The following is a 14737-nucleotide window of genomic DNA, read 5'->3' as shown; positions in this document are numbered from 1 at the left end:
AAAGAGACAGGCATTCTTACATTGTGTAGAAGACCTGTTAAAGATAAGAGTGATACATCCAGTTCCAATAAGAGAACAAGGAATGGGATTTTATTCCAATCTGTTCATAGTTCCCAAAAAAGAGGGAACATTCAGACCAATTTTGGATCTAAAGATCCTAAACAAATTTCTCAGGGTACCATCGTTCAAAATGGAAACTATTCGAACGATCCTACCTACTATCCAGGAAAATCAATTTATGACTACCGTGGATTTAAAGGATGCGTACCTACATATTCCTATCCACAAGGAACATCATCAGTTCCTAAGGTTTGCTTTTCTGGACAAGCATTACCAGTTTGTGGCACTTCCATTCGGATTAGCCACTGCTCCAAGGATTTTCACAAAGGTACTAGGCTCCCTTCTAGCGGTTCTAAGACCAAGGGGCATTGCAGTAGTACCTTACTTGGACGACATCCTGATTCAAGCGTCGTCCATGTCAAAAGCAAAGGCTCATACGGACATCGTCCTAGCCTTTCTCAGATCTCACGGATGGAAGGTGAACAAAGAAAAAAGTTCTCTGTCCCCGTCAACAAGAGTTCCCTTCTTGGGAACAATAATAGATTCCTTAGAAATGAGGATTTTTCTGACAGAGGTCAGAAAATCAAAACTTCTAAGCTCTTGTCAAGTACTTCACTCTGTTCCTCGTCCTTCCATAGCGCAGTGCATGGAAGTAATAGGATTGATGGTTGCAACAATGGACATAGTTCCTTTTGCACGAATTCATCTAAGACCATTACAACTGTGCATGTCAGACAGTGGAATGGGGATTATACAGACTTGTCTCCGACGATTCAAGTAGATCAAAAGACCAGAGATTCACTCCGTTGGTGGCTGACCCTGGACAATCTGTCACAGGGAATGAGCTTCCGCAGACCAGAGTGGGTCATTGTCACGACCGACGCCAGCCTAGTGGGCTGGGGCGCGGTCTGGGAATCCCTGAAAGCTCAGGGTCTATGGTCTCGGGAAGAGTCTCTTCTCCCGATAAACATTCTGGAACTGAGAGCGATATTCAATGCTCTCAGAGCTTGGCCTCAACTTGCAAAGGCCAAATTCATAAGGTTTCAGTCAGACAACATGACGACTGTTGCATATATCAATCATCAGGGGGGAACAAGGAGTTCCCTGGCGATGAAAGAAGTGACCAAGATAATTCAATGGGCGGAGGATCACTCCTGCCACTTGTCTGCGATCCACATCCCAGGAGTGGAAAATTGGGAAGCGGATTTTCTGAGTCGTCAGACATTCCATCCGGGGGAGTGGGAACTCCATCCGGAAATCTTTGCCCAAATAACTCAATTATGGGGCATTCCAGACATGGATCTGATGGCGTCTCGTCAGAACTTCAAGGTTCCTTGCTACGGGTCCAGATCCAGGGATCCCAAGGCGACTCTAGTAGATGCACTAGTAGCACCTTGGACCTTCAACCTAGCTTATGTATTCCCACCGTTTCCTCTCATCCCCAGGCTGGTAGCCAGGATCAATCAGGAGAGGGCCTCGGTGATCTTGATAGCTCCTGCGTGGCCACGCAGGACTTGGTATGCAGACCTGGTGAATATGTCATCGGCTCCACCATGGAAGCTACCTTTGAGACAGGACCTTCTTGTTCAGGGTCCATTCGAACATCCGAATCTGGTTTCCCTCCAACTGACGGCTTGGAGATTGAACGCTTGATTTTATCAACGCGTGGGTTTTCAGATTCTGTAATAGATACTCTGATTCAGGCTAGAAAGCCTGTAACTAGAAAAATTTACCATAAAATATGGAAAAAATATATCTGTTGGTGTGAATCTAAAGGATTCCCATGGAACAAGACAAAAATTCCTAAGATTCTATCCTTTCTACAAGAAGGTTTGGAGAAAGGATTATCTGCAAGTTCTCTGAAGGGACAGATCTCTGCTTTATCTGTTTTACTTCACAAAAGACTGGCAGCTGTGCCAGATGTTCAAGCATTTGTTCAGGCTCTGGTTAGGATCAAGCCTGTTTACAGACCTTTGACTCCTCCCTGGAGTCTAAATCTAGTTCTTTCAGTTCTTCAAGGGGTTCCGTTTGAACCCTTACATTCCGTAGATATTAAGTTATTATCTTGGAAAGTTTTTTGTTTTTGGTTGCAATTTCTTCTGCTAGAAGAGTTTCAGAGTTATCTGCTCTGCAGTGTTCTCCGCCCTATCTGGTGTTCCATGCAGATAAGGTGGTTTTGCGTACTAAGCCTGGTTTTCTTCCGAAAGTTGTTTCCAACAAAAATATTAACCAGGAGATAGTTGTACCTTCTTTGTGTCCGAATCCAGTTTCAAAGAAGGAACGTTTGTTACACAATTTGGACGTAGTCCGTGCTCTAAAATTCTATTTAGAGGCTACTAAAGATTTCAGACAAACATCTTCCTTGTTTGTTGTTTATTCTGGTAAAAGGAGAGGTCAAAAAGCGACTTCTACCTCTCTTTCCTTTTGGCTTAAAAGCATTATCCGATTGGCTTATGAGACTGCCGGACGGCAGCCTCCTGAAAGAATCACAGCTCACCCCACTAGGGCTGTGGCTTCCACATGGGCCTTCAAGAACGAGGCTTCTGTTGACCAGATATGTAAGGCAGCGACTTGGTCTTCACTGCACACTTTGGTATTGGTTCCCACAAGTAAGGATGACGCCGTGGACCGGACACACCAATGTTGGAGAAAACAGAATTTATGCTTACCTGATAAATTACTTTCTCCAACGGTGTGTCCGGTCCACGGCCCGCCCTGGTTTTTTAATCCGGTCTGATGAATTATTTTCTCTAACTACAGTCACCACGGTATCATATGGTTTCTCCTATATATATTTCCTCCTGTCCGTCGGTCGAATGACTGGGGTGGGCGGAGCCTAGGAGGGATCATGTGACCAGCTTTGCTGGGACTCTTTGCCATTTCCTGTTGGGGAAGAGAATATCCCACAAGTAAGGATGACGCCGTGGACCGGACACACCGTTGGAGAAAGTAATTTATCAGGTAAGCATAAATTCTGTTTTTTTTATTTATTTTTTTTTTTATTAAAGTGTCAGCTAACTACCTAAGTGACAATATTTAACTTTTCAATTTTAAAATATTTCTGTCCTTCCCTGTGCTCTTGTGGAAAAGAATGCTGTTGGTTATTCACGCTGACTTAACTTCAGAAGGAGCAAGCAGTGTATGTGAATTGGTGGTTTGTTCTCTTTGGGGCAAACAATATACAGTAATTTGCCTGCTATGTTTTTGCTTATCTCTTGATAGAGAGAGCATTGCCTCTGAGCCCATTGTCTCCTAGGATGATGCTGTTTAGGCAGTGCCACAGCTTTCTCCTGTAACGTCCCTAGCACCTATGGCATCACATGCAGTGCCTGCGGTTCCTCTCAATCTCCTAGAGGAGTTATTTGCTTACAGAAATTTCGATTCCTGTGGCATTATCTGTTTTTCCTATCATAAGGGATTTCGCAAGAGGAAAATTAGAATTCAGATAGTAGGGTTTCTGTCCACTTGCTGCTTTTCAGGTTGTCCTTCCTCATAGGTATGATGAGGATGCTTCGGTAGCCTCTGAGTGTGAAGTCTCAGATTAGGACAGTACAATTCCTTTATCTGATGCTGAAGTGGTATTCTTCAGATTTAAGCTTGATCTTCTTTGTGTATGGTTAAAGGAGGTTTTGTCTTGTACCGGCAACTCCGATACTCCTATCGTTGTCGTCCCCACAGAATTTTGTCAACCTTATAGTTGCTTGATGTTTCTTCTCTGGGGATATGTTTCCTGTTCCAGTCTGTGCTTGGAGTTTTTATCCAGGAATGGGAGAAGTCAGGGTTTTCTTTTTCCTTATCTCCTTAAAGAAGATTTAGCCAGGGCACGGTGCCTTTAGTGGAAGAGGCCTTTTCTATCCTGGTTAGAGAATTTCAATCCCTTTAGAGGATAGCTGCTCTTTTTAGGATCAATGGACTTGGCTAAGGACTTTTATGGAGGTTTGTATTGCCTCTGTTGCAAGTGCAGCATCTTATTGATGCGTCACTTTGCCTGATCTCATTTGGGTTGAGTTCCTTTTGAAGAGCTACAGAACAGAATTAAGGCTCCTGAGCCAATTCCTTTATGTCTGGTGTTTCCAGGCTAGCCATTAAGCCAGGGGCTAAGTTATCTGGCTTTACTGTGCTAGCCCGTGGAGCGTTGTGTATCGAGTCCTCACACTTTCAAACTCCTTTTTAGATTTTTCTTCTGAGCCCAGATTTCTGGTGTTTCCTTAAGAGGGTAAGACCTTGTTTGATCCTGATCTAAGAGATGAAAGGTTTGCCTTCAATACAGAACCATTGGGAGTCTGATGCTCTGTGTTTTTCTTCAAACATGGGTATGAGCTGTTCTGGATAGACGGCGGACTTAGTGACTCAGGGTTTATAAATAGAATCAAACCCTTACTCCCAGGCGCAGATTCCATCTGTCAGTTTTTATCTGAGGACCAGATAGCAGAGAGACGTTTTCTTTGTGTGAGATCTTTTCGTCCTAGCTTAGACCTTAAGTGTCTCCACTAGTTTTTCTCAGTATTTCATCCTTCAAAATCAAATCCTTTGGTTCGATTCTTGCTTTGGTGTAAGAGGGTCAGTTCATGATGATCATAGGAATCGTATCTTCAAGCTCCTGAGTTTTGTCATTCTGTTAAAGCATTTCAGTTTGGCGTCCTTCCTGGACAACATGTTGGTTCAGGCGCAGTTCTTCCATCAAGCAGACTCTCATTCAGGGATCTTGTTGTCTTTTCTTCGTTTCCATGGATGGGAAGTGAATATGAAAAGCATTTCCTTGTTCCAACTACAGGGGTAGTTTTTCTTAGGGACCATAATAGTTTCCATATCCCTTAACTTTTTTTCTGACAGAAGGTCAGAAATTCAAGGATTTTCCAGCTGGCCTCTTTGTACATTTCTATTAGGCCTTCAGTGGCTTAAAGGTATGGTCTGATGGTCATTTTGTTTGACATCATCCTTTTGCACGTTCCATCCGAGAGTTCTACTGTTACGTATGCTTGGATAGTTATACGGGGTCCAGGTGAATCTGTCTTAGGAGACAGGCTTTCTCAGAGGAGTCAGGGTTCTTACCCTGGTGACCTGCCTGGATGATAGTGCAATGGTCGCCAGCCATTTGGGCTAGGGACTATGGACTCAGGAGGAGTCTGTTTTCCAATTCCTCTTGGAGTTTAAATCGATATGCAATGTGCTGTTGATCAGTTGTCCTTAACCCGGTTTTTCAGGTTCTAGTTGGAACTTTTTTTCCTCAATAGTTTGCATAAACCACCTGGGAGGAACCTAGAGTGGGCAGACGCTCACTATTGCTTTTTTCCTTCTTTTTATTCCTGGAGGGAATGCTGGGAGCAGACTTTTGGAGAAGTCAGACCTTTTATCCGGGCACTCTTTCTAAACTCTCCAGATTAACCCTTGTCTAAGTACGACTAGCTTCCTAGATACCTTTTTATAGGTTTGGAGGTCAGCAAGCTGTCCTAATATGAGCCTTTGGGATGTAATCTCTTCCTCCATGAAGGTTGTGCCTGAGGAAGGACATTCCTATTTGGGTCCTTCCTTCATCCAAACTTGTATTCACTAAGACTTTGTTTGGTGTTTTGAACACTTAGTTTTGTCTATGCATGGTTTTTCTGCAGTGGCCATTGTGACCTTGATTCAGGATCACAAGTCTGTTACTGGTATTTTTCCATAGGGTATGATGTGAGTACCTTAGGGGGGAGATTCCAAGGGTTACTCTTGAAAGTAGAGTCAGGATCCTAGGATGTTCTCTTTTCTCCAGGAAGGTCTGTAGAAGGATTGTCAGGGTCTGGCAAAGTTACATTTCTGCTTTTCTCTCATTACACATGTCTGGCGGATGTTCCAGATGTGTACTCTTGTCAGGCCCTGCTTACTTCAGGCCTTTATTTTAGTCGGTTGTTCCTGTTGGAACCTTTCTTTGTTTTTTAATTTTTGCAACAGGCTAAGGTTCAGCCATTGCATTTCCGAGATATTTAATTTTTACCTTGAAAGGTTTTCTTTATTTCCACGTTCTATTCTGCTCGAAGAGTTTCGGACTCTCGGCTTGCAGTGTGATGCTCCTTATCTCATATTTCATTCAGATAAGGCAGTTCTTCGTACCAAGTTTGTTTTTTCTTCCTAAAATGGTTTAGAGCAGGAAATTGTTGTTCCTTTTCTCTGTCCTAATCCTCTCATGAGGATCGTCTAATACACAACTTAGACGTTGTGCTCCTAACATCTACTTGCTGGCTACAACTGACTTCTTCAGTCTTCTGCTTTGTTTTGTTTGCTTTTCTGGGACTCTTAAAGGTCAACAAGCTACTGCCACTTCTCTTCTCTTTGGTTGAGAAGTATTATTTGTTTGGAATATGAGACGGCTGTACAGCAGCCTTCGGAGAGAATTATAGCTCATTCCGCCAGGGCGGTGTCTTCCTCGTAGGCCTTCAAGATGAGCCGACTGTTGATCAGATCTGACATTTTTGCCTCAGCCGAGGCGTCCTTTGGGAGAAAGGTTCTTCAAGCAGTGGTGTCTTCTGTTTAGGTTACCTGTATTGTCCCTCTCTTATCATCTGTGTCCTCTAACTTGGGTATTGATTCACAACAGTAATTGATGATGATCTGTGGACTTTACCTGATACATTTATTTATTTCTTGACACAATGAGTCCACGGCCCTCCCTGTTTTTCAGACATTTTTTTTTATATAAACCTCAGACACCTCTGCACCTTGTGGTCTTTCCTTTCTCTCCTTTTCCTTCGGTCGAATGACTGGGGGTTGTGGGAAGGGAAGTGATATTTAACAGCTCTGCTGTGGTGCTCTTTGCCTCCTCCTGCTGGCCAGGAGTGATATTTCCAACAGTAATTGATGATGATCCGTGGACTCACCGTGTCAAGAAATAAATACATTTATCAGGTAAGCATAAATTTTGTTTTTTTTTAAATTGTAAAATGACACAAGCACTCCAGGAGGAGCTGGTGATTGAAGAATGTATATTTATATTAAATTAGCAACATTATATTATTCTTCATTCAGTCATATATAACTTAAAAAGCAATATAAATAAAAATCTGTTAGATCTGTTTCTAAGTTATTTTTTCTGTCCAATTTCGGTGTGTTACTTTCAATAAAAGTGTGGCTAATGGTATTTATTTTATTGGCTTGTAGTTTTTCATTTCTGATTCATTAAATGCATTAAAAACTCTAATAAAAATATAGCAAAAAAATATTTTAAAATAATTTTTGAAAAAAGTCATTTTCGGCCAAGGGCATCCTGAATTTTCGGTTTCGGTCCAGATTTTTTATTTCGGTTCATCTCTAGTTATTTCCCTCCCATATCTCTAGTTGCAGCCTGTTGATTTGGGTTTCCTATCATCTGGTATGGTGTTTCTCAAGTAATGTTGTATGGTTTGATATGGGAAGAACCAAAGGCCATGCCAGTCCTCTGTACATTACTCCAAGTGCTATTAACAAATGACTGAGTGCCACAATCGACATAATGTTAAGCTTTCTCAGAGTTAATATTTCTTTATTTACTTTATACAATACCTTTATTGTTGTTTAAAAAAAACAATGCAGGTATTATTATTTTTTTGCAGTATCATCTATTCAGAAACCACCAAAGAACGTCAGACTCATTTCTGAAAATTTTCAACATAACTTGACCTGGGAGGATGAAAGGAGTGAATCTTCCACCTACTATTCTGTATGGTTTAAAAAGTAAGATAATTTTACTAAGTATATTGTGGATTCTACACTGATTTATCTGACTTCTACTTTTGGCATTTATAAGCAACTTTCACCTCTCCTTACTTGTATTTGCTGTTTCTGGCCCCAAGGTCTGAAGAAAATAAAGAAATATGTATTGGGTTAGACAGACATTGACTTATACACCCACTTTTTTAGGTTACCATAGCAGATTTGTACCAAGATTCTTTTAAGGGGAAAATAGTCAGTGGTATGTTTATTGAAGATCATACATTGCTAAATATTATTTCTTTCGTAAAATGATGATGGTCCACAGGCCTCCATAACATATGGGATATATTTCCCGCTACTAAGAGGAGGTCAAGAACAGTGTTCCCTCTAAGGACAGTTTTGTGTGCAGCCCAGCAGTGAAACAGTTAACAAGAGAACCATACCTTGTCATCCGCATTGTGCAGTGTTTGCTAATTGCAGGGTGTGGTGACCTAATTAACTGTTTCACTGCTGGGCCGCACACAAAACTGGCCTTAAAGGGAACACTGGTCAAGAACCAATATCAGAGCTTAAAGGGATACTGAACCCAATTTTTTTTCTTTCATAACTCAGAGCATGCAGTTTTGTTCTTTTGCTATCTTTATTTGAAAAAGCAGGAATGTAAAGCTTACAAGCCGGCCCATCTTTGGTTCAGCACCTGGGTAGCACTTGCTGATTGTTGACTAAATGTAAGTATCCCTTTTGGTTACACACAGAGTTGCTCTAGTATCTTTAGGCGCGTTGTTGGAAGGTCAATCTGGAAAAGAGCTCCCTCCTCCCCACCACAATGGTAAATTTCTCCAACATTGGTGTGTCCGGTCCACGGCGTCATCCTTACTTGTGGGAATATCTCTTCCCCAACAGGAAATGGCAAAGAGTCCCAGCAAAGCTGGCCATATAGTCCCTCCTAGGCTCCGCCCACCCCAGTCATTCTCTTTGCCGTTGCACAGGCAACATCTCCACGGAGATGGTTGAGTTTTTTGGTGTTTAAATGTAGTTTTTTATTCTTCTATCAAGTGTTTGTTATTTTAAAATAGTGCTGGTATGTACTATTTACTCTGAAACAGAAAAGCATGAAGATTTCTGTTTGTGAGAGGAAGATGATTTTAGCAGACAGTAACTAAAATCGATTGCTGTTTCCACATAGGACTGTTGAGATGAAGTAACTTCAGTTGGGGGAAACAGTTAGCAGACTTTTCTGCTTAAGGTATGACTAGCCATATTTCTAACAAGACCATGTAATGCTGGAAGGCTGTCATTTCCCCTCATGGGGACCGGTAAGCCATTTTCTTAGTCAAGCAAACAGAATAAAGGGCTTAATATGGGCTATAAAACTGGTAGACACTTTTATGGGCTAAATCGATTGCTTTATTTGGGCATCCCTGTTGTAGGCTGAGCCTCATTTTCGCGCCATTATTGCGCAGTTGTTTTTTGAGAGCAAGACATGCAGATGCATGTGTGAGGATCTGAAAGTAGCTGGAAAAGTTTCTAGAAGGCGTCACTTGGTATCGTATTCCCCTCTGGGCTTGGTTAGGTCACAGCAAAGGCTATAGCTGGGACTGTATAGGGGTTAAATTTGTAAACGGCTCCAGTTCCGTTATTTTAAGGGTTAAAGCTCTGAAAATTGGTGTGCAATACTCTTAATGCTTTAAGACACTGTGGTGAAATTTTTAAATTATTGAACAATTCCTTCATACTTTTTCACATATTCAGTAATAAAGTGTTTTCTGTTTAAAATTTAAAGAGACAGTAACGGTTTTGTTTTAAAACGTTTTTTTGTGCTTTATTGACAAGTTTAAGCCTGTTTAACATGTCTGTGCCTTCGGATAAGCTATGTTCTATATGTATGAAAGCCAATGTGTCTCCCCATTTAAATTTGTGTGTTAATTGTGCCATAGTGTCCAAACAAAGTAAGGACAGTACTGCCACAGATAATGAAATTGCCCAAGATGATTCCTCAGATGAGGGGAGTAGACATGATACTACATCATCTCCTACTGTGTCTACACCAGTTTTGCCCACGCAGGAGGCCCCTAGTACATCTAGCGCGCCAATGCTTATTACCATGCAACAATTGACGGCTCTAATGGATAACTCCATAGCAAATATTTTATCCAAAATGCCTACATATCAGAGAAAGCGCGATTGCTCTGTTTTAAACACTGAAGAGCAGGAGGGCGCTGATGATAATTGTTCTGTCATACCCTCACACCAATCTGAAGTGGCCATGAGGGAGGTTTTGTCAGATGGGGAAATTTCAGATTCAGGAAAAATTTCTCAACAAGCTGAACCTGATGTTGTGACACTTAAATTTAAATTAGAACATCTCCGCGCACTGCTTAAGGAGGTGTTATCTACTCTGGATGATTGTGACAACTTGGTCATTCCAGAGAAATTATGCAAGATGGACAAGTTCCTAGAGGTTCCGGTGCACCCCGACGCTTTTCCTATACCCAAGCGGGTGGCGGACATAGTGAATAAGGAGTGGGAAAAGCCCGGCATACCTTTTGTTCCCACCCCTATATTTAAGAAATTATTTCCTATGGTCGACCCCAGAAAGGACTTATGGCAGACAGTCCCTAAGGTCGAGGGGGCAGTTTCTACTCTAAACAAGCTCACTACTATTCCTATCGAGGATAGTTGTGCTTTCAAAGATCCTATGGATAAAAAATTGGAGGGTTTGCTTAAAAAGATTTTTGTACAGCAAGGTTACCTTCTACAACCCATTTCGTGCATTGTTCCTGTCACTACAGCAGCGTGGTTCTTGTTCGAGGAACTAGAAAAGTCGCTCGGTAGAGAGACTCCATATGAGGAAGTTATGGACAGAGTTCACGCACTTAAGTTGGCTCTTTTATTTTAGATGCCGCTTTGCAATTAGCTAGATTAGCGGCAAAAAATTCAGGGTTTGCAATCGTGGCGCGCAGAGCGCTTTGGCTAAAGTCTTGGTCAGCGGATGTGTCATCCAAGACAAAATTGCTTAACATCCCTTTCAAAGGTAAAACTCTATTTGGACCAGAATTGAAAGAGATTATCTCAGACATCACTGGGGGAAAGGGCCACACCCTTCCACAAGATAGGCCTTTCAAGGCCAAGAATAAGTCTAATTTTCGTTCCTTTCGCAATTTCAGGAACGGACCAGCCTCTAATTCTGCATCCTCTAAGCAAGAGGGTAATGCCTCACAACCCAAACCAGCCTGGAAACCGATGCAAGGCTGGAACAAGGGTAAGCAGGCCAAGAAGCCTGCTGCTGCTAACAAAACAGCATGAAGGAGTAGCCCCCGATCCGGGACTGGATCTAGTAGGGGGCAGACTCTCTCTCTTTGCTCAGGCTTGGGCAAGAGATGTTCAGGATCGCTGGGCACTAGAAATAGTTTCTCAGGGTTATCTTCTGGAATTCAAGGAATTACCCCCAAGGGGAAGGTTCCACATGTCTCACTTATCCTTAAACCAAATAAAGAGACAGGCGTTCTTACATTGTGTAGAAGACCTGTTAAAGATGGGAGTGATACACCCAGTTCCAATAAAGGAACAAGGAATGGGATTTTATTCAAATCTGTTCGTAGTTCCCAAAAAAGAGGGAACTTTCAGACCAATTTTGGATTTGAAGATCCTAAACAAATTTCTCAGGGTACCATCGTTCAAGATGGAAACCATTCGAACGATTCTACCCACTATCCAGGAAGGTCAATTTATGACTACCGTGGATCTAAAGGATGCGTACCTACATATTCCTATCCACAAGGAACATCATCAGTTCCTAAGGTTCGCCTTTCTGGACAAACATTACCAGTTTGTGGTCCTCCCGTTCGGGTTAGCCACTGCTCCAAGGATTTTCACAAAGGTACTAGGGTCCCTTCTAGCGGTTCTAAGACCAAGGGGCATTGCAGTAGTACCGTACTTGGACGACATTCTAATACAAGCGTCGTCCCTGTCAAAAGCAAAGGCTCATACAGACATCGTTCTGGCCTTTCTCAGATCACACGGATGGAAGGTGAACATAGAAAAAAGTTCTCTGTCTCCGTCAACAAGAGTTCCCTTCTTGGGAACAATAATAGATTCCTTAGAAATGAGGATTTTTCTGACAGAGGTCAGAAAGTCAAAACTTCTAAGCACTTGTCAAGTTTTTCATTCTGTTCCACGTCCTTCCATAGCGCAGTGCATGGAAGTAGTAGGGTTGATGGTTGCAGCAATGGACATAGTTCCTTTTGCACAAATTCATCTAAGACCATTACAACTGTGCATGCTCAAACAGTGGAATGGGGACTATACAGACTTGTCTCCAATGATTCAAGCAGATCAGAAGACCAGAGATTCACTCCGTTGGTGGCTGACCCTGGACCATCTATCCCAGGGAATGAGCTTCCGCAGACCAGAGTGGGTCATTGTCACGAACGACGCCAGTCTAGTGGGCTGGGGCGCGGTCTGGGAATCCCTGAAAGCTCAGGGACTATGGTCTCGGGAAGAGTCTCTTCTCCCGATAAACATTCTGGAACTAAGTGCTATCTTCAATGCTCTCAGGGCTTGGCCTCAGCTAGCAAAGGCCAGATTCATAAGATTCCAATCAGACAACATGACGACCGTTGCGTATATCAATCATCAGGGGGGAACAAGGAGTTCCCTGGCGATGAAAGAAGTGACCAAAATAATTCAATGGGCGGAGGATCACTCCTGCCACCTATCTGCGATCCACATCCCAGGTGTGGAAAACTGGGAAGCGGATTATCTGAGTCGTCAGACATTCCATCCGGGGGAGTGGGAACTCCACCCGGAGATCTTTGCCCAACTAACTCAATTATGGGGCATTCCAGACATGGATCTGATGGCGTCTCGTCAGAACTTCAAGGTTCCTTGCTACGGGTCCAGATCCAGGGATCCCAAGGCGACTCTAGTAGATGCACTAGTAGCACCTTGGACCTTCAACCTAGCTTATGTATTTCCACCGTTTCCTCTCATTCCCAGGCTGGTAGCCAGGATCAAACAGGAGAGGGCCTCGGTGATCTTGATAGCTCCTGCGTGGCCACGCAGGACTTGGTATGCAGACCTGGTGAATATGTCATCGGTTCCACCATGGAAGCTACCTTTGAGACAGGACCTTCTTGTTCAGGGTCCATTCGAACATCCAAATCTGGTCTCCCTCCAGCTGACGGCTTGGGGATTGAACGCTTGATTCTATCAAAGCGTGGGTTTTCAGATTCTGTGATAGATACTCTGGTTCAAGCCAGAAAACCGGTAACTAGAAAGATTTACCATAAAATATGGAAAAGATATATCTGTTGGTGTGAATCCAAAGGATTCCCATGGAATAAGATAAAAATTCCTAAGATTCTCTCCTTTCTACAAGAAGGTTTGGAGAAAGGATTATCTGCAAGTTCTCTAAAGGGACAGATCTCTGCTTTATCTGTCTTACTACACAAAAGACTGGCAGCTGTGCCAGATGTTCAAGCATTTGTTCAGGCTCTGGTTAGGATCAAGCCTGTTTACAGACCTTTGACTCCTCCCTGGAGTCTAAATCTAGTTCTTTCAGTTCTTCAAGGGGTTCCGTTTGAACCTTTACATTCCATAGATATTAAGTTACTATCTTGGAAAGTTTTGTTTTTGGTTGCTATTTCTTCTGCTAGAAGAGTTTCAGAGTTATCTGCTCTGCAGTGTTCTCCGCCCTATCTAGTGTTCCATGCAGATAAGGTGGTTTTGCGTACTAAGCCTGGTTTTCTTCCAAAGGTTGTTTCTAACAAGAATATTAACCAGGAGATATTTGTACCTTCTTTATGTCCGAATCCAGTTTCAAAGAAGGAACGTTTGTTACACAATTTGGACGTAGTCCGTGCTCTAAAATTCTATTTAGAGGCTACAAAAGATTTCAGACAAACATCTTCTTTGTTTGTTGTCTATTCTGGTAAAAGGAGAGGTCAAAAAGCGACTTCTACCTCTCTTTCCTTTTGGCTTAAAAGCATCATCCGATTGGCTTATGAGACTGCCGGACGGCAGCCTCCTGAAAGAGTCACAGCTCACTCCACTAGGGCTGTGGCTTCCACATGGGCCTTCAAGAACGAGGCTTCTGTTGACCAGATATGTAAGGCAGCGACTTGGTCTTCACTGCACACTTTTGCCAAATTTTACAAATTTGATACTTTTGCTTCTTCGGAGGCTATTTTTGGGAGAAAGGTTTTGCAAGCCGTGGTGCCTTCCGTTTAGGTAACCTGATTTGCTCCCTCCCTTCATCCGTGTCCTAAAGCTTTGGTATTGGTTCCCACAAGTAAGGATGATGCCGTGGACCGGACACACCAATGTTGGAGAAAACAGAATTTATGCTTACCTGATAAATTACTTTCTCCAACGGTGTGTCCGGTCCACAGCCCGCCCTGGTTTTTTAATCAGGTCTGATGAATTATTTTCTCTAACTACAGTCACCACGGTACCATATGGTTTCTCCTATATTTTTCCTCCTGTCCGTCGGTCGAATGACTGGGGTGGGCGGAGCCTAGGAGGGATCATATGGCCAGCTTTGCTGGTACTCTTTGCCATTTCCTGTTGGGGAAGAGATATTCCCACAAGTAAGGATGACGCCGTGGACCGGACACACCGTTGGAGAAAGTAATTTATCAGGTAAGCATAAATTCTGTTTTTCTGGGAATGATGATAGACTCAGAGTAGGGAGAATCTTAGGAGTGTTGACTGCTTCAGTCCATTACCCATCCTTCGGTAGCACAATGCATGAAAGGTCTCATGGTTGCAGCATTGGTTGCTATACAGTTTGCTCACTTTAATGTGAGACCACTATAGTTGTGTATGCTTAGGCAATGGAATGGGGATCATTTAAATCTGTCACAGGTCATCTATCTGGACCCCCAAATGAGAGGGAGTCTTGCCTGGTGGCAATCCCCAACTCCAGTTCTCCTAGGGATGAGCTTCCTTCGCCCCTACTAGGTAATAATCACCACAGACATGAGTCTGTCAGGCTGGGGTTGTGGGATTG

General features: G+C 42.8%; 1 protein-coding gene across 1 annotated transcript in view; it reads left to right on the top strand.

Annotated features, from left to right (window-relative positions):
* Positions 1-14737, top strand: part of IFNAR2 (interferon alpha and beta receptor subunit 2) — a 255966-nt gene that overhangs the window by 117960 nt on the left and 123269 nt on the right. The window contains exon 3 of the mRNA XM_053705967.1: positions 7626-7746. Within this exon, the coding sequence (XP_053561942.1) occupies positions 7626-7746 (121 nt within the window). The remainder of the gene's footprint in view (positions 1-7625; positions 7747-14737) is intronic.

This window comes from Bombina bombina, chromosome 3 (assembly GCF_027579735.1).
Source record: "Bombina bombina isolate aBomBom1 chromosome 3, aBomBom1.pri, whole genome shotgun sequence".
In the NCBI taxonomy this organism is placed as follows: Eukaryota; Metazoa; Chordata; class Amphibia; order Anura; family Bombinatoridae; genus Bombina; species Bombina bombina.
The sequence above is the reverse complement of the archived record's forward strand: the minus strand, read 5'-3'. Positions and strand labels throughout refer to the sequence as shown.